General features: G+C 37.0%; 1 protein-coding gene across 3 annotated transcripts in view; it reads right to left on the reverse strand.

Moving 5' to 3' along the window:
- Positions 1-18,018, reverse strand: part of LOC133657446 (rho GTPase-activating protein 20-like) — a 48,555-nt gene extending 30,537 nt beyond the window's left edge. Inside the window, exons 1-8 of one of the 3 annotated variants that reach the window (XM_062058793.1) lie at positions 17,924-17,941; positions 16,350-16,390; positions 14,597-14,713; positions 10,073-10,158; positions 4,909-5,082; positions 4,684-4,833; positions 4,550-4,591; positions 4,390-4,474 (exon numbers count right to left, since the gene is read on the reverse strand). In XM_062058793.1, coding sequence (XP_061914777.1) covers positions 4,390-4,474; positions 4,550-4,591; positions 4,684-4,833; positions 4,909-5,082; positions 10,073-10,158; positions 14,597-14,668 — 609 coding nt within the window. In that variant the 5' untranslated portion in view covers positions 14,669-14,713; positions 16,350-16,390; positions 17,924-17,941. Of the gene's footprint in view, positions 1-4,389; positions 4,475-4,549; positions 4,592-4,683; positions 4,834-4,908; positions 5,083-10,072; positions 10,159-14,596; positions 14,714-16,349; positions 16,391-17,923 lie in introns of all 3 variants that reach the window. The other 2 variants (XM_062058800.1, XM_062058809.1) reach the window with 2 other exon arrangements.
- Between the last annotated feature and the right edge of the window lie 901 nt (positions 18,019-18,919).

Genomic DNA, 18,919 nt, shown 5'->3' on the forward strand with positions numbered 1-18,919 from the left:
GGCCCTATTCGGACTTCATCAGTGAATTCTCAGAGTTCGTTGCTGATCTAGTGACGCACGCCGACAATATAATCATAATGGGGGACTTTAATATCCATATGAATACCCCATCGGACCCTCAGTGCGTGGCGCTCCAGACCATAATTGATAGCTGTGGTCTTACACAAATAATACATGAACCCACGCTTCGCAACGGTAATACAATAGACCTAGTGCTTGTCAGGGGTGTCACCACCTCCAAAGTTATGATACTTCCATATACTAAAGTAATGTCCGATCATTACCTTATAAAATTTGAAGTTTTGACTCATTGTCAACAAGCTAATAATAACAATAATAACTGCTATGGTGGCCGCAACATTAATGCTGCCACAACGATGACTCTTGCTGACCTACTGCCTTCGGTAATGGCACCATTCCCAAATTATGTCGGCTCTATTGATAACCTCACTAACAACTTTGACGAAGCCCTGCGCAAAATTATTGATAGTATAGCACCGCTAAAGCAAAAAAGGGCCCCTAAAAGGCGCACCCCATGGTTTACAGAAGAAATTAGAGCTAATAAATTATCATGTAGAAAGCTGGAACGCAAATGGCGCGCGACTAAACTTGAGGTTTTCCATCAAGCATGGAATGATAGTTTAATAACTTATAAACGCATGCTTACCTTAGCTAAAGCTAAATACTACTCAAATCTCATCCGCCTCAACAAAAACGATCTTAAATTTCTGTTTAGTACAGTAGCATCGCTAACCCAACAAGGGACTCCTCCCAGTAGCTCCACCCACTCGGCAGATGACTTTATGAATTTCTTTAATAAGAAAATTGAACTCATTAAAAAGGAGATTAAAGACAACGCATCCCAGCTACAACTGGGTTCTATTAACACAAATACGACTGTATATACGACGGATACCGCCCTCCAAAATAGCCTCTCTATTTTTGATGAAATAACATTAGAGGAATTATTACAGCGTGTAAGTGGGATAAAACAAACAACATGTTTACTTGACCCACTTCCTGGGAAACTTATCAAGGAACTGTTTGTATTATTAGGTCAGGGCTGAACGATTTCAGGAAAAAATCTGATCACGATTTTTCTGACAGAAATTGCGATTTCGATTTTGACTCACGATTTCTTTTCAAATCAAGCTTCAGTAACAGTAACAGATTTAAAACATGACAAAAAATGATATACCATGAAAACATTAAATGCTATGTAATGCAAGGATGAATACTAAAAGGTAAGAATTGCTTCAAACATGTATTTATTAAGAAACATGCATGTACATTCTCCAAAGTTCTTGACCAACAGCAGTTATTAAAACTAAAGAACTAAAACCAGTACAAAAACCTTAATTATGTTAAGATAAATAAAAAAGTTTAAGTTAAATAAAATACAAAACAATTCCAACACAAAAAGCAATGCTTAATATATAATAAGAAAAACAAAATTCAACAACTTCAATAAAGGAAAAAAAGGATCCTGACCTTATGTAAACAGTCTTATACTCAAGTAGGTAGGTCAGTCTTTTATGGCTCAAGAGAGCTAGCCTATCAACATCTATAGCAGCAATTCAAGTACTTTATTCAACCCTGGAAGAAACCTGAACAATATTTTAAAGTGAAATTGAAAAGTAATGGTAATAAAGAAAATACTATTACAAAAACAAAATGACCCAACCTCTGCCCTTCTGAAAAATATGTCAGACATTAAAATAGGTGGGTCATTCATTTACCGCTTAGCAGCACCCAAATATTGCACATCTATTCTGTTAACAATAGAACGGCTGCTCTTCTCATAAGGAGTTATACTGGCAAACGACGCTGTAATTGTGGTATGTTTGCTACAATGGGCTGAATCGCTCGGGGTTGACTTTTCACCGGACTTTTTGGTCATACATTCGTCGTGTAACTGCCGGTGGTGATTTTTCAAGTGCCGGAATAAATTAGTCGTGTTGCCTTGGGATGTGGCGACTTTGGCCCGACAAGTTTTACAAAGTACCTGTTTCTGATGCACATCTGAAGTTTCGAAACCGAAGTAGTCCCAAATGACAGACGTGCTGCTCTTCTTCTGTATTAAAACTAAATCCTCCTCCACTTCTGACCCGGCGGCAGCAGCCATTTCCTCCAGGACGTTTGTTTCTTCACCAAAGTTGTTAGTGGGCGTGTACGCGGTAGCCTCGTCAATGGCCGCCTCTGATTGGTTAGCGTGACGGCATGCCCTGCTCACAAGTAGTTTACCACTTCTGATTGGTGAGTTTGACAAGGCATGAGAGTAGCACGAGCAGGCTGCATATACACAACAGACATGTCAGCCAGGAGAGCTAAATAACGTTCGTCTAAAACCGAAGCCTTCACGATCTCAAGATTGAGACTTCTGAAATCGCAATTTCGATCTGAAAACGATAAATCGTTCAGCCCTACTATCAGTGTTAAATACTATAAACGTATCACTTTCCTCCAGCAATGTTCCCCTAGCATTCAAAAAAGCGGTTATTCATCCTCTGCTCAAAAGACCTAACCTCGATCCTGACCTCATGGTAAACTACCGACCGGTCTCCCACCTTCCGTTTATTTTGAAAATTCTCGAAAAAATTGTTGCACAGCAGCTAAATGAACACTTAGTGACTAACAATCTCTGTGAACCTTTTCAATCCGGTTTCAGGGCAAATCACTCTACGGAGACAGCCCTCGCAAAAATGACTAATGATATATTGCTAACAATGGATTCTGATGCGTCATCTATGTTGCTGCTTCTTGATCTTAGCGCCGCTTTCGACACCGTCGATCATAATATTTTATTAGAGCGTATCAAAACACGTGTTGGTATGTCAGACTTAGCCTTGTCGTGGTTTAACTCTTATCTTACTGACAGGATGCAGTGCGTCTCCCATAACAATGTGACCTCGGACTATGTCAAGGTAACGTGCGGAGTTCCCCAGGGTTCGGTTCTTGGCCCTGCACTCTTTAGTATTTACATGCTGCCACTGGGTGACATCATACGCAAATACGGTGTTAGCTTTCACTGTTATGCTGATGACACCCAACTCTACATGCCCCTAAAGCTGACCAACACGCCGGATTGTAGTCAGCTGGAGGCGTGTCTTAATGAAATTAAACAATGGATGTCCGCTAACTTTTTGCAACTCAACGCTAAGAAAACGGAAATGCTGATTATCGGTCCTGCTAGACACCGGCATCTATTTAATAATACCACCTTAACATTTGACAACCAAACAATTACACAAGGCGACTCGGTAAAGAATCTGGGTATTATCTTCGACCCAACTCTCTCGTTTGAGTCACACATTAAGAGTGTTACTAAAACGGCCTTCTTTCATCTCCGTAATATCGCTAAAATTTGTTCCATCTTGTCCACTAGTGAGGCTGAGATCATTATTCATGCGTTCGTTACGTCTCGTGGACTGGACTTTCACAATATTATGTCAGACCCACTCGACATCCATTGCTTTTGGTCTCCCCTAGAGGGGGTGGGGGGGGGTTACCCACATATGCGGTCCTCTCCAAGGTTTCTCATAGTCATTCACACCGACGTCCCACTGGGGTGAGTTTTTCCTTGCCCGTATGTGGGCTCTGTACCGAGGATGTCGTTGTGGCTTGTGCAGCCCTTTGAGACACTTGTGATTCAGGGCTATATAAATAAACATTGATTGATTGATTGATGTTTACAAGTGTCTGTGTTAGTATTAATAACTTACAATGGCATTGTTTTTGTATTGTTTCAGTTTCACAAATTTCTCAGTAAATTCACCTAAACGCCATTGTGGAGTTATTGAGTCTGTTTAGCTGATTGGAGAGCAAGCTAAACAGACGACAACATCTGTTTTGTTTGATCAGCCATTTTACTGCCGTGTTACAGACACCGCTTAGGAAACAGTTATCGTATCTAAATAACTCATTTTACAACATATATATCTGGGGCGTATAGTCTGGTGCAGCTAATAAACTAATATATGAAAAAATTTATTTTTCTTGTAAAATTTAGTGGGTGCGGAAAATACGGTACATATTTTTATCTTAAAAGTCCTGCTAATTTCTAGATATACAAATCTTAATTCGGGATGCCTTATCAATTAAAAGATCTGTCCGTGCATCTAGTTGATTTCACTAGTTTTTTAGTATTTTTTTCCTCAAATCTAGACTTTTTATCTTTTTTTCTTCTAAAATTTAGTGGGTGCGGGAAATACGGTACATATTTCTAGCTTAAAAGTCCTGCTAATTTCTAGATATACAAATCTTAATTCAGGATGCCTTATCAATTAAAAGATCTGTCCGTGCAGCTACCGGTGGTTGATTTCACTAGTTTTTTTAGTAGTTTTTTCCTCAAATCTAGAGTTTTTATCTTAGTTTTTGCAGCGGACTCACCACAGCGTAAGTGTTGAGTCCCTTCCCATACACCCTGAGAGGGATGGTTTTAGGTTCTTCCTTCTCTTTTTCCTCTTTAATGCGTCTGCAGAGAAAAGACAATTAGTCGCGTAAACGTTGAACACACCAAAACTCTATAATGTTGATAACAGAAGCGCACCTTTTGAGGAGAGCCAGCCAGTGGTCTTTCTGTTCCGCCGAGCTGCGTGAAGACGGTAAAGACAAAACTGACATGAAGGATGTTTGTTTTGGTTAGCAGTTAGCATGACTCGTTGTACACAAAGAGTGTCTCACCTGAACGTGGCAACAGAGTTGCAGGTGGGCCAGCCCAAGACGAAGCTCCTGTCGGGGCAGGTGCTTCCCTCACACACCTCCTCCATGCAACTCGCTGTCCACATCTCGCTCACACACACCTGCGCCTTCTGTTTGAACTGGTTGGCTGACCTGGCGATGCAAATAAAATCCTATTGTTTCCCTGTCACACCAATGCATGCTGTTTTTAACCACGCTTGTGCTCACTTGGCTTTGGCGATCACCAGGATGTCTGTGAAGAGGAAGAGGTTTCTGTCCTGAGTCTGCATGCCGGTCTTCAGCTGAGTATGCCCGTGCAGGAGAAACGACCTGTTGGGCACTTTCAGGAAGGACTGGACCAAAGAGCATGTTTCTTGGAACACGGGAACTGAGAGATTCTCTCTGGTAAAAAACAACACATGGATTTCAACACCTCCAAATTTGGTAATGAAAACTAAAACTAAGCTGCACGCTACAATCAAACACCTGGTGTGTAGTAAGCACAATACTTGCAGTATAAACACATTGTAGGACAAGACTGGCACATTCAACTTTAATGGCAAAGACTCCTTCCTGACTACGGCAACTAGTGGTGCTAAAAAAATATATACATATATATAATATATACACACACATACACACATAGTATACATTAGGGGTGTGGGAAAAAATCGATTCGAATTCGAATCGCGATTCTCACGTTGTGCGGTTCAGAATCGATTCTCATTTATAAAAAATCTATTTTTTTTATTTTATTTTATTTTTTTATTAATCAATCCAACAAAACAATACGCAGCAATACCATAACAATGCAATCCAATTCCAAAACCAAACCCGGCCCAGCAACACTCAGAACTGCAATAAACAGAGCAATTGAGAGGAGACACAAACACGACACAGAACAAACCAAAAGTAGTGAAACAAAAATGAATATTATCGACAACAGTATCAATATTAGTTACAATTTCAACATAGCAGTGATTAAAAATCCCTCATTGACATTATCATTAGACATTTATAAAAAAAATTTAAAAAAGAACAATAGTGTCACAGTGGCTTACACTTGCATCGCATCTCATAACCTTGACAACACACTGTGTCCAATATTTTCACAAAGATAAAATAAGTCGTATTTTTGATTCATTTAATAGTTAAAACAAATTTACATTATTGCAATCAGTTGATAAAACATTGTCCTTTACAATTATAAAAGCTTTTTACAAAAATCTACTACTCTGCTTGCATGTCAGCAGACTGGGGTAGATCCTGCTGAAATCCTATGTATTGAATGAGTAGAGAATCGTTTTGAATCTTGGCAAAAATCTTAGCCACACGATTATCAAATGTAATAGGAAAATTAATTCATACTGACCAAACTGGCTTCATGGAAGATTGACAATCTTCAGACAATACAAGGAAATTGTTTAATGTTATTTACTATGCTAGAAGTCTCCCTTATCCCACAGCAGTATGTACTGTTGATGCAGAGAAGGCATTCGACCGCATAAACTGGTCATTTATGTTTTGCACATTACGTAAATTTGGATTTGGAGATAATTTTATACAATGGATTAAGATGCTTTATACAAGGCCCATGGCATCAGTCAAAACCAATAATCATATTTCAGAACCTTTTTCGTTAAAAAGAGGAGTAAAACAGGGATGTCCTGCATCTGGATTATTATTTAATTTGGTTATTGAACCCTTAGCTGCAAAAATAAGAAGTGAAAATAATATTCATGGTATAAAAATTGGCTCCCAGTATAATAAGCTATCGATGTATTGTGACAACATAATTCTCTACCTGTCACATGTTAACTCCTATCTTCACTCTATCAATAATGTCATCACTGAATATGGCTGTTTATCAGGGTATAAAGTCAATTGAGACAAATGTGACATATTACCACTTAATAAACACTGCAAGAAATCACAAGTTCAGAACTCCAAAATTAAATGGAAAGAGGCACAAATCATATATCTAGGACTACACATTACACCAAACCTTTATACAAGCAGAGATCTAAATCTTAAACATTTAAAAAATAAGATAGAATCCAAAATGGAACGCTGGGCACGTCTCCAAATATCACTTTGGGGTCAGGTGAACAGTAAAAATGAGTATACTGCCAGCAGTTAATTATATACTGAAAATGATGCCTGTCCTAATTAATAAAAGTTGGTTTAAGAAAATACATACAATGATATCACATTTTATATGGTGTGGAAAGAAGGCCAGTTGTTCATACTTAAGGTTGTCTTGTACACAAGATAAAGGAGGACTACAATTACCAAACTTCTTACATTATTATATCTCCTTCGGTTGTGAACAAGCAAGCCACTTATTTCATTCTTCTGCAGATAAGGACTGGATCAACATAGAAAAAAATATGTTAATGAATTTTGACATTAATGTGGGGAGTTTATATTATATTTAAAAAATACCTAATGAATTGAGGCAGAGCCCAATAGAAGCCACCTTTAACATTCTAAAACTGTGTCAGAAAATACTAGGATTTAAGTCAATGACATCTGTAAATCAACCGCTTTGGTACAATCCTAATATCATAATTAATAAAAATGTGGTTAAATGGACAACATGGAAAGACAGAGGTATTACTAAACCCCATCATATTATTAATAAAAACTCTTTTAAACCGTTCAATGATTTACTTCATCAATATAATGTACCCAGGAATCATTTTTTAAATGTTATCTCTTTAAAACACGCTGTAAATAAATGCATATCATCTGAAAGTATGTCCTTGAATAGCCATGAACTGGAAGATGCACTTTTTAATCAAGATACAATTAAGAAATTAATTAAACTATTTTATGGAATAATAAATGAACACCACACTAGAAATGCAAATGATGCATGTGTTGGGAAATGGATGATGGACTTAAACATTGTAGATGAAAGAGACATATCATGGAATGATATTTGGAAAAATGCCAGTAAGCCCTTTAGAGGCATTAAAGATAAACTGACTCAATTTAAGATATTGAATAGATTGTATTTTACATATTCTCAGCTGTTTAAAATTGGTGTAGTAGATAGCAAGTTATGTATGAAGTGTCGGGCAGCCGAGGCAACTCTTGTTCATTTATTGTGGGAATGTCAGAGAATAAAAGAGTTATGTTTGAAAACAACAAAAGAAGCAATCACAGTCCTTAATATAAATATCCCAATGACACTGCAAACTTGTATTCTTGGGGATCTCCATCAATTTAGTAATGTGTCATCAAAGAGTAAAAATGCATTTTTTTCAATATGCATAATAACAAAAAGGGTAATATTAAAAAAATGGATAGATGTTGATAGTCTAACTCATACTGACTGGTACACACAAGCTATGGAGATGATATCAGTAGAAAAAACTGCATTTAGTTTAGATAATAATGAGTCATATATTAGAATATGGGATCCATTATTTAAATTTGTTTTAACTATTAAATGAACCAAAATATGACTTACTATATCATTGTGGAAAATATTGGACAGTGTGTTGTCAAGTTTATGAGATGCGGTGCAAGTGTAAGCCACTGTGACACTATTGTTCTTTTTTATTAATGTTTGTAATGATAATATCAACGAGGGATTTTTAATCACTGCTATGTTAAAATCGTTACTAATATTGATACTGTTGTTGATAATATTCATTTTTGTCTCACTACTTTTAGATTGTTCCGTGTCATGTTTGTGTGTCCTCATTTGCTCTGTTTATTGCTATTCTGAATGTTGCTGGGTCGGGTTTGGTTTTGAAATTGTATTGCATTATTATGGTATTGTTGTGTATTGTTTTCATTAAAAAAATAATAATAAAATAATCGTTTTTGAATCGAGAATCGTGTTGAATTGAAAAAAAAATCAATTTTGAATCAAATCGTGACCCCAAGAATCGATTTTGAATCGAATCGTGGGACACCCGAAGATTCACAGCCCTAGTATACATATATATATATATATATATATATATATGTATACTATATATATATATATATATATATATATATATATGTATACTATATATATATATATATATGTATACTATATATATATATATATATATATATATATATATATATATATATATATATATATGTATACTATATATATATATATATATATATATATATATATATATATATATATATATATATATATATATATATATATATATATATATATATATATATATATATATATATAAACATATATGTACAAACATATATATACAGTACAGGCCAAAAGTTTGGACACACCTCCTCATTCAGTTTTCTTTATTTTCATGACTATTTACATTGTAGATTGTCACTGAAGGCATCAAAACTATGAATTAACACATGTGGAGTTATGTACTTAACAAAAATAGGTTAAATAACTGAAAACATGTTTTATATTCTAGTTTCTTCAAAATAGCCACCCTTTGCTCTGATTACTTTTTTTGCACACTCTTGGCATTCTCTCGATGAGCTTCAAGAGGTAGTCACCTGAAATGGTTTTCATTTCACAGGTGTGCTTGAAGCTCATAATTTTTATTCCAAATAATGCATTGCGAGAGTCGCTTCGAGTCGAGAATGGTGTTTAATCGAGAATCGATTCTGAATCGAATTGTCACCTTAAGAATTGAAATTGGATTGAATCGCGAGGTCCCCAAAGACTCCCACCACTCACGGCAACAAACTGAGGACAAACTGAAATAAATGCATACTTGCACATGAGACTCAGAAGTGTGAGAAAAGATATAACAACTGGACAGCACAGTTATTGTTATCAGTTCCTGTTAAATGGTAAATAACAAAATAAAAAAGTTATTATTACACAAATGAACATTTATTACCACATGAACATACAAAAGTATCGATTCTCAGGTAGCGGGATTTTCTGTATTGATTAAAATGTGAAAGGTACCCAACCCTGGCTGCACCAAATTTTCAGTCCATGCCTGGAGCAAGTTAACAAGGCATTAAAATACGTGCCAGTACGGCAGGTCTGTTGTGATCATACATTTTTGTCCAGAATATTTTCAGGATCTACCAGAGTGGTCCCAAAGGTCGACTGGTCGATTGCGATCGGCAGGTAGCCTGTAGCTGGACTGATTTATTGCAATAACATTTTTATATGACTTATTCTATACTTTCACAAGTCAGGCTATTGGAGGATCAGATGCAGCCCTCAGAACTGGTTTGGCAAATTAAGACCCATATGAGAAGCAAAGTTGAGTTTTTGTGAGGACAGTTGGTCACAATCATTTGGCGCCAAGAATGAGGCAGGCACACGTAAAGTCAAAAAGTGGTTTTCTTTCGCTTTACTGGGACGAATAGGAAAAATAAATAAAGTACTGCTCAGCACTACATGGTCATCTGGTGTGTGTGGGAAGTATTTTACCTGGAAAGCGTCTTGGACCTGGCCAGAGCCTTGCTGATGACCAAAGCGGGGGCGGACTTGCGTCGAACACTTTGGGACTTCATCCGCTAAAAGAGACAGCATGAAGGTTGCTTGAGGACTTGGTTCGGAGACTGGAATGTCACATGTTCAAGACCCGACAAGCCGTAGTGGTTATAACAAGTTAATTCAGAGGTTTTCTTCCTGTCAGTCACACCCCAGTGACCTGGACAGATGTGGCCGTGACAGTGACCCGCTGGAAAATGTTTGTCAAAAGTTAGCAAAAAAAAGGAACGTAGTTATGATGTTATTTTTAAGATAATGGTGATCAATGAAGACAATAAACTGCTGAAGTGCGAATACACGTTGAATCCTTTTAATGGCCATCTACCACTTTTTTTACATCATTTTATCATAAAAAATATTTTTTCCAAAAATCCTCCTTGCAAAAGTTGCCTTATATTTACAATCGTCTTATGTTCAGGTCAATAATAGCATAGTATACATATGAGTTATGTGTACAGTCGTCCCTTGCGACAACGCACCTCAAATATTGTGGCTTTACTCCATGGTTAATTATTTATTTGTTTTTAAAAAGCATATTTTTGGCTTAAATAAAAAACAATGCTAACAACAACACGGCCGCTAATCTTGGCGCTATCATTACCGCGACAATCAAGATGTGACAGAACAAATATTTGATGCACTTCATCTTCAACTCCTGCCTCATCAATAAAACATCTCCACATTGGTGAGACTTTGACGTGAGCAACAGCGGAAGGTGGCTGGACTCGATGCGCTACTTAATGCTAACAAAACCGCCATCAGCGCCCGTCTGGGCAATGATAAGTGGAGATGAAGTTGTCAAAGGGACCGTAGTCAGACCAATGTGGTCTGTAAATGATGCAAGGCGCTCGTCCCCACCAAGACCACTATTACCACACCACCTTAGCCGCGCTCACCCTTTAGAGCACAGCCGTAACTTCCTGGCACTAAACTTAGACTTAGACAAACTTTATTGATCCACAAGGGATATTGTTCACACATTAGCTCAGTTTCAAAGGATGGAAAGGGTAAGGATGGAAAGGATAATGCAGGTATTAAGTAGACTAAAAGTGTACCATAGTAGCAATATACAATATAACATATGTAATATATACATATTATATATACAGTATATAATATATACTGATATATTATATTATTATTAAATATATGTTTGTATAATATATACAATATATAACAAATACCAATTACCATGTACAATATTAAATAAAGTTGATTTGATTTGATTACAGTATTTGTAAAAGCTGCAGCAAAAAAAAAAAGAAAAAAAAAGGCCAGCATAAAATGGAGAGTAGATCCAGCAGAAAATATACATTATAAACAAAGAGAGGTAGCCAACATAGAAGCGGACAGGTAATAGATATCAGACAGATATCTCCATGTTCATGTTTTCACACCTTACACTATTTTCTTACACTTTATTAAGCATTTCTTACATATTCCTTATTTTTGCACCTTCATTTTAAGATCTTATTGTTAAGTGTTCAATGTGATTTTATAATTGTATTCACAGTGATTGTTTCCATTATTATGTTGACATTTCCTTCCTGCCTTGATAGCTGAGGGATTATAATCAGAGGAAATAACATTTTAAATAAAAATGTTTACATTTTATACATTTTTCTGCTGGTTCTTACTTTTGATAGGTCATAAAAATATCACTAATTATCAATATCGACTGATATAAAACACTTATATCGTTAAACCGTTTTCAGACATACTGTACATTGCCCAGCCCTACCATAAACACACTTCCACATTACAAAATGAACTAGTAACCCGGTTTTACCTCAGTGCATTGTTCGCAAATCCTGAATAAATAGACCACATTGTGCATATTTCCCCACAGGGATCATAAAGTCACATTTTAGGGAATTGCAGTTGGGTTTAAACGTTGCAGGCTTGGCGTCCCATTTCCGCCCCATTTCACCAGCAGGAGTCACCCCAGCTTGACCCTTGGTCCCCGCAACGTCACAAAAGTATTATTTTGGCCAGTTGTCACTAAATAATCACGAGAGCATAAACAGCGTAATGAGAATAAGTCAAACGTGTTGGCAGCCATTCTGATCCGTCTGGACTGATCCCAGTAAGCCGTTTGTCTGGACTACCTGTGTGTGACTCACGTCCACGCGTTTCAAAGACTTTACGCAGCACTCCATGCAAAGTGGCGGATTAGACCCTCTGTCAAGTTGAGTAATTTGTCAGTGACTAATATGAAGCATGCAAACACAAACAGCAGTCATGAATGTCGACTATTGGGACAGACTGCAGCATTATTGACGTGTCGTTCAGCAAAGAAGTTTGTAACATGAGGATTACACTAAAAAAGGGTGTCCAAAGTGCGGCCTAGGGGCCATTTGCGCCCCACAGCTAATGCTTTAACAGCTAGTGGCATATTCTAAAAATATTGTTTAAAAAATTTGGAAAAAAAGAGAAAAACAGGTGAAATCTAACACGAACAAAGTTGCAATGTTGACTCTAGGCTGTGTTCTTCTTTACAACTCAGTGCTTAAAAATAATAATAAATAAAATCTATGTTGTTTTGAATGACTGACCTATTCAAAACTCCAGTTACTCTACATCAAATATCCCACTTTGAATTATTTTTGGGGGAAGATATTGCATATATAAAAAAATATATATATTTTACAAAAAGGTCATGAAACAAACACTTTTTTTTTTTTAAAACAACAAAAACAATAAAAACTTATAATCAACAGATAGATCTGAGGTTGATCTAGAGCAGGGGTGTCAAATTCATTTTATCTCAGGGGCCGTATGGAGAAAAATCTATTTCCATGTGGGCTGGACGGGTAAAATCATGGCACAATAAAATACAACTACGACAACTTCAGATTTTTTTCTTTGTTTTACTTCGGCCCAAAATGACATGTACATTCTGAAAATGTACATGTCACAAATAATCCTCTTGACAAAACACTTCAAGTTTGTTAAAAATTCTGAGGAAAAAATTGGTGCAGTTTCAAAAACACCATGAAGAACACAATGAATTTAGACTTAATCTCAGTGTATCTACAGAGCAATTAAATTTTAAGTCACAGTCTATTTGGATTGAACAAAAAACAAAATAAAGCATAAATAAAAACTACTATCAACTAACTTATTTGTCATTTCCGCATTTTAATCCTGTGCTAAGCCAACAAACCATACAAACTGAGGTAGAAATTTAATAGGGTTGAGTTATTCCCTGTCTTCTGGCATCACTGTGTATTGATAGAATAATAAAAGCTGTGCAATTTGTGAACGATCACAACAAGCCAAAAATAAAAACTTAAAAGACTGACAGTATTGCAGTAAATCTTGCCTTGTTCACTTTCTTTAAATTTAAAAATGTTTAAAATTTGTTTTACATTGGGTCGAGGGGGAGGAGTGGCAGCCCCGCTTTATAGTGTACCTCTTGCTTGGTATACTTGCTCGCCCCTGGTATAAACTATTTGCTTGCCTAACAGAATTTCTATTGCGACATCCAGTGGACACATTCAGAACAGCACTTTCTTTAATTTAAAAATGCAGCTCAATTTTACGCAAAGCAAACTCATCTCATGGGCCGCATGTTTGACATCGCTGATCTAGAGACTTAAGTGACATACTTTGTAACAATTTTATGAGTGGGGCCTTTTTGGATCCCCAAGAGTTTGATTTGGATTAATATTTTTTAAACTGTCATTGCTCAAAAAATAATAATGAAATAAAATCTATGGTGCTATGAATACAATAACTGATTTAATTACTTATGAGAAGAACTAATGTATTTAGAACACGTTGCTGTAAACTGTGAAAATCTAAAACATTTTTGAGAACAGGAAGTATGTGTTAGTAATTGCTACGAAGTGAAAAAGGGGCAGGATTAGATGAGCCTTGCTTCTTCCTACTCCTTTTTGGACATGTTGTAAAGAAAATGTGTCAAATATGTGATATATCATATTGATACTGTATACATGTTCCAAATACATTTCAACCAACCAACCAATTACTGACCTATTGAAGGCTCCAATGACTTCACATCAAATGGACCAGTTTGACATTTTTGGGGTGAAAAAGATTGCATATTTGATGTTTTTGCCAAAAAACTTTTTTTTTTAAACAAAAAAACATAAAACATAACTTATTTTTTGTACTTTATTTATATTGACAGGGACTTGAGGTTGACAAAAATAATAAGCTATGACTTATTTTTAAAATTTTTATGACTGAGATCCTTCCGGGACCAAACTTAAAGAGAGCCCTAAAATAATATATATATTGTATTGGTTTTGAAAATGACAAATACCAAAATGGCCCCCGCATGCTTTGATTTTTCAGTGGAAAACGTTTGGACACCCCTAAATAATAATAGCAATATGGTGGTGTTGATCACACATCCTAACAATAAAAAAAAAAAATTTAGGACAAACAATCACAATATGCAACAAAATACAACTTTGAAAAGATGAACTATACCCGTCTGTTGTCGCTGTTTTCTGCGGCCCGGCTCAGTCTGTCCTGTTGATACTGAGGAGACATGTTGTCCATCCGGCCTCCAGACACCAGCTCAGTGTCCAGCTGCCCTCAAACCAACTAATCCCATTAATGAGATCCGGGAGAATGCACACGTGTTGGAACTAGTAAGTTTTCAGTTCACGCCTGTCGAGGACTGAGATTTGTAAATGGTTCAAGCGAATCTGCATCAGCGGGGAAAGTGTCAGTGCAAGCACACGCCTCCTGTGTGGATTAGCAGTTTTTGTGCCACCTCTTAATGCATCTACGCTCGGCGCAGAGGCGGTGCCAGAACGCAGGCGAGGAAAAGTTGGCTCTATTTTTAGAACCTATGTTAACTTGTTGGAACACACAAACAAGAGCCAGGGTTGCTACGTCATCAAAAGACAGATTATCTAAATTTGACATTAAATAATCAGTTAGTCAGCATTTGGAATCATGTCAGTTTGTGAACGTTTTTCTGGATTTATGATCTTTACTAAGAGAACACCTGTCATTTACCGCACTTTACAGGCTAAAGAGCCCAGTATTTAAGCCACACCTAGTATATTTTTGAAAAAAAAAATATTTTTACATATATTAGCCGCACCTAACCTGTAACACAGCAGTAAAACGGCTGATGAAACAAAACAGAAGTCATCGTCATGGACCCACTAGCTGCGGAAGCTAGCTCTCCAATCAGCTAAACAGACTCAATAACTCCACTGTGACGTTTAGGTGAATTTACTGAGGAATTTGTGGAACTGAAACAATACAAAAAGAATGCCATTGTAAGTTAATAACACTAAAACAGGCACTTGTAAACGTGTTAGCATATTAGCTAATGCTAACGACACTAGCTTGATTACATTACAATAGCGCGTACAAATATGCATGAAAACATTCCTACAGACATCACACATGAGACGGTTTAGTAGGTATAAATAGTTTTAGTTATATTGTTAAACCTACAAACGTTGTTTGGAGTGATGAACAAAGAATCCATACGAGTAGAAATGCTGTAGACAAATAGTAGACGAAACGGGACATACTTCCGGTTCAAGGCGCAAAACAGGAAATACATTTTCAACACAAATCACCTGCAGTGAGCAAATTCATCCAAAAGATGGCGACATAGCACAAACATTAACACACCTTTTCAGTGTCTCTGTCAGTGTTTCATGAAAACTTATACAAAACATTATGGCCGTTAGCAAAGACAAAAACATAAATTAGCCACACAGTTTTATAAGCTGCAGTGTTCCAAGCTTGGGAAAAAAAGGGCTTATAGTCCGAAAAATACGGTAGAAAAAAAAAGCTGGCGAAAGGACTTTGATGTGTTTTGAATGCAATACTTCTATCCACTTTATTCACGTTATTGCCCCCAAAAATCGATTGTGCTCCAGGAGAAAAACCGAAGTGGGCCATAAACTGGGCTAAAGCCAAACCAGGCCAGAAAGTGTTCCTTCCCCAAATTGGCCACAATCAGCTCTGTTAAAAGTGGATCACTAGAATGATTACTTTCCCTCATGTTGATAATGAGCAGCCTTGGGCGCGGCAGAGAAAAGGAACAACACACTTTTGTTACGATCCACTCACAATGGATTGTTATGATTTACTCAGTGTGGCTGCAAACCTAACTTGGGGGCCGTTTGGTAATATCAAGTGAAGTGGTGCCTTCAAAATACGTGTGTGTGCTTGTGTGTGTGTGAATGAGTGTGAGTGTATATGTGTGTACCTGCTTGTGGAAAACATCATTGGAGGAAGTCAAGAAAAGCCCTGTGAGAGACGAGAAAGAAAATACATGTCAAGCAACAAGATGCTTTTTCATATTATAAGTTTACTATTATGAAAATGTCAATTATAATAATTAGTCGTTTAGATTAATCGTTTTAATTAACAGGGGGACCGCAGAGGTGCTACAGGGTGGTCGTGAAATTGTTTTTTTATATTTCACCTGCAATTTCTCCACAAAAGTAAATGTCTGGGTTTCTAGAATGGAAGTGACATGGCCAGCCATGCCCTCTGTACCTTGCAGGTTTTAAATAAAAACATGAATTAATCAATTTACTGTTTCATTACAATCATCTTGGCATTTATGATAGCTAGCTATTAGCGCTCAAGTTGCAAAGTAGCGATTAGAGGCGCACCAGTTGCCAGCTGGCGATTGGCGGCGCCCCAGCTGCCAGCTAGCGATTAGCGGGCCTAGTTGTCAGCTAACGATTAGCACACTAGTTACTAGCTGGCGATGAACGCGCTAGTTGCCACTTAGCAACCAGCAACCCTAGTTGCCAGTTAGAGATTAGCACATTAGTGGCCAGCTAACGATTAGCGCACCCATTGTCAGTTAGAAATTAGCTGCCCTATAGTTTCCTGCTAGTGCGCTCATGGCCACCTCGCGGCCCTAGTTGCCAGCTAGCGATTAACTCACTAGTTGCCAGCTAATGATTAGCGGCTCTAGTTACCTGCTATCGATTTAGTTGCCAGCTTAGTGATCAGTGGCCCCAGTTGCCAGCTAGTAATTAGTGCACTAGTTGACACCTAGCATTCAGCGACCCCATTTGCCAGTTAGGAGTTAGATAGATAGTACTTTATTGATTCCTTCAGGAAAGTTCCCTCAGGAAAATTAGCGCACCGGTTGCCGGCTGGCAATTAGCGCACTAGTTGTCAGCTAGCAATTAGCGCACTAGCTGCCAGTTAGCAATTAGCACACTAGTTGCCAGCTAGTGGTTAGCGTACCAGAGGCCACTTAGCATTTAACAGCCCTAGTTGCCAGCTATAGATTTAGTTGTCTGCTAGCGATTGGCAGCGCTATACTTAACTATTTGAGTATTTCAAGTATTGCACAATAGGTACCTTTCGGACCAGTTAAACACAATTTTATACAAGATATTTGAGAAGATATAATCCAGAAATAAAAACATGAAATAAGGACAAACATGTGGACAGAAAGGACCAAATGAGTATAAAACTATGCCAGCTTTACTGCCAAAGGTGAAATAACTTAAAACATGTTTTCTATTATTGTTTTGGCCTCAGTTTGGGGCTCCTGGGACTGGAAAACGTAGAAGTAATAGTGGGTAGTAGTAGTTCAATAGAAAACATAATACAAATAAATGTCAGTATCTGTCTGTATTAGACGTTTGTGACCGTGACAAGTGCACAAGTACGCCTTAATGCTCTTGTTCAAAAGACCCGCGAATGTTGTGTCCCGCCCTTTTCAAACTATTGAAGATACGCCCCTCGTATGCACACGCACAGAGAAAAAGGACTACGCCAAGTGATTTCGGAGTCATTTATGGCCTCGCTTACCTGTTTAACATCACTACGGCGGCCATTTTGTCCGTTTTTTTTAAACATTCTTTCGTTTCTTTAAAGTCTCTTGTTGATGGTCACGCGCAGTGGACATGCACGTGTGTACCAGACAGCCAATCAACGGAGAGTCACGTGTGTACCAGACAGCCAATCAACGGAGTCACGTGTGTACCAGACAGCCAATCAATCTCCACAAAATGTGTTACAGCGTTTAATTTGGTATTGTTACAAATATAGACATTTGTTAAATCTGTTCTAATAAACCACGGCTGGTAACACGCTAGCCGTTGTTGGTGTTATTTGTTTGTTAAAAAAAATATATATATATTTTGAGGCGGCAATTGTAAATCAGAATCTACATTAAAGAGAGCCGGATCTTGATGAGCAGTTTCTTTTAAGGAGCCGTTCAAAAGACTCGTTCGCCAAAATATAGTTTTGTATAACTGATTTTTTTCAAGGAAACTAACCCTATGAATGTAGATTAGAATAATTCAATTTAAACACACATATTATTCTACTGGTGGGAATTATTCTGAAATATTGGCTATAATTTTATTTTTTGCTGTTTTCCATTGTAAACATTCCATAAGACGTCGCCGCCATATTTCCATGCTTTGGCAGTGACATCATCCCTCACCTAAAAAAATGTGTATCATTTAAACAATATAGAAAAAAATACAAAAGTAGTAAATAAGAAAAAAATGCATTAATGGATATAAAAAGTATAAATAAAACTACAATAAATATTAGGACATGATACAAATGTGATAACAATTCTACTCCTTAGAATGAACCTGAAAAGTAAATCCAAAATATGAATAAAATAAAATACAAATAAAAATTATTTTAAAAATACATATAAAAAAAGTTAATCCCAATGCTGTTTCCTTTGACTCGGACTTATTTTCTAGTCCAGTTTGCAGTTGGGTGCTACGGTGTGTGCAGAACAGGCAATTGGTGACACTAAATTTGCATGTGCATAAAAAACATCTT

Source organism: Entelurus aequoreus, linkage group LG01, assembly GCF_033978785.1.
Source record: "Entelurus aequoreus isolate RoL-2023_Sb linkage group LG01, RoL_Eaeq_v1.1, whole genome shotgun sequence".
Classification (NCBI taxonomy): Eukaryota; Metazoa; Chordata; class Actinopteri; order Syngnathiformes; family Syngnathidae; genus Entelurus; species Entelurus aequoreus.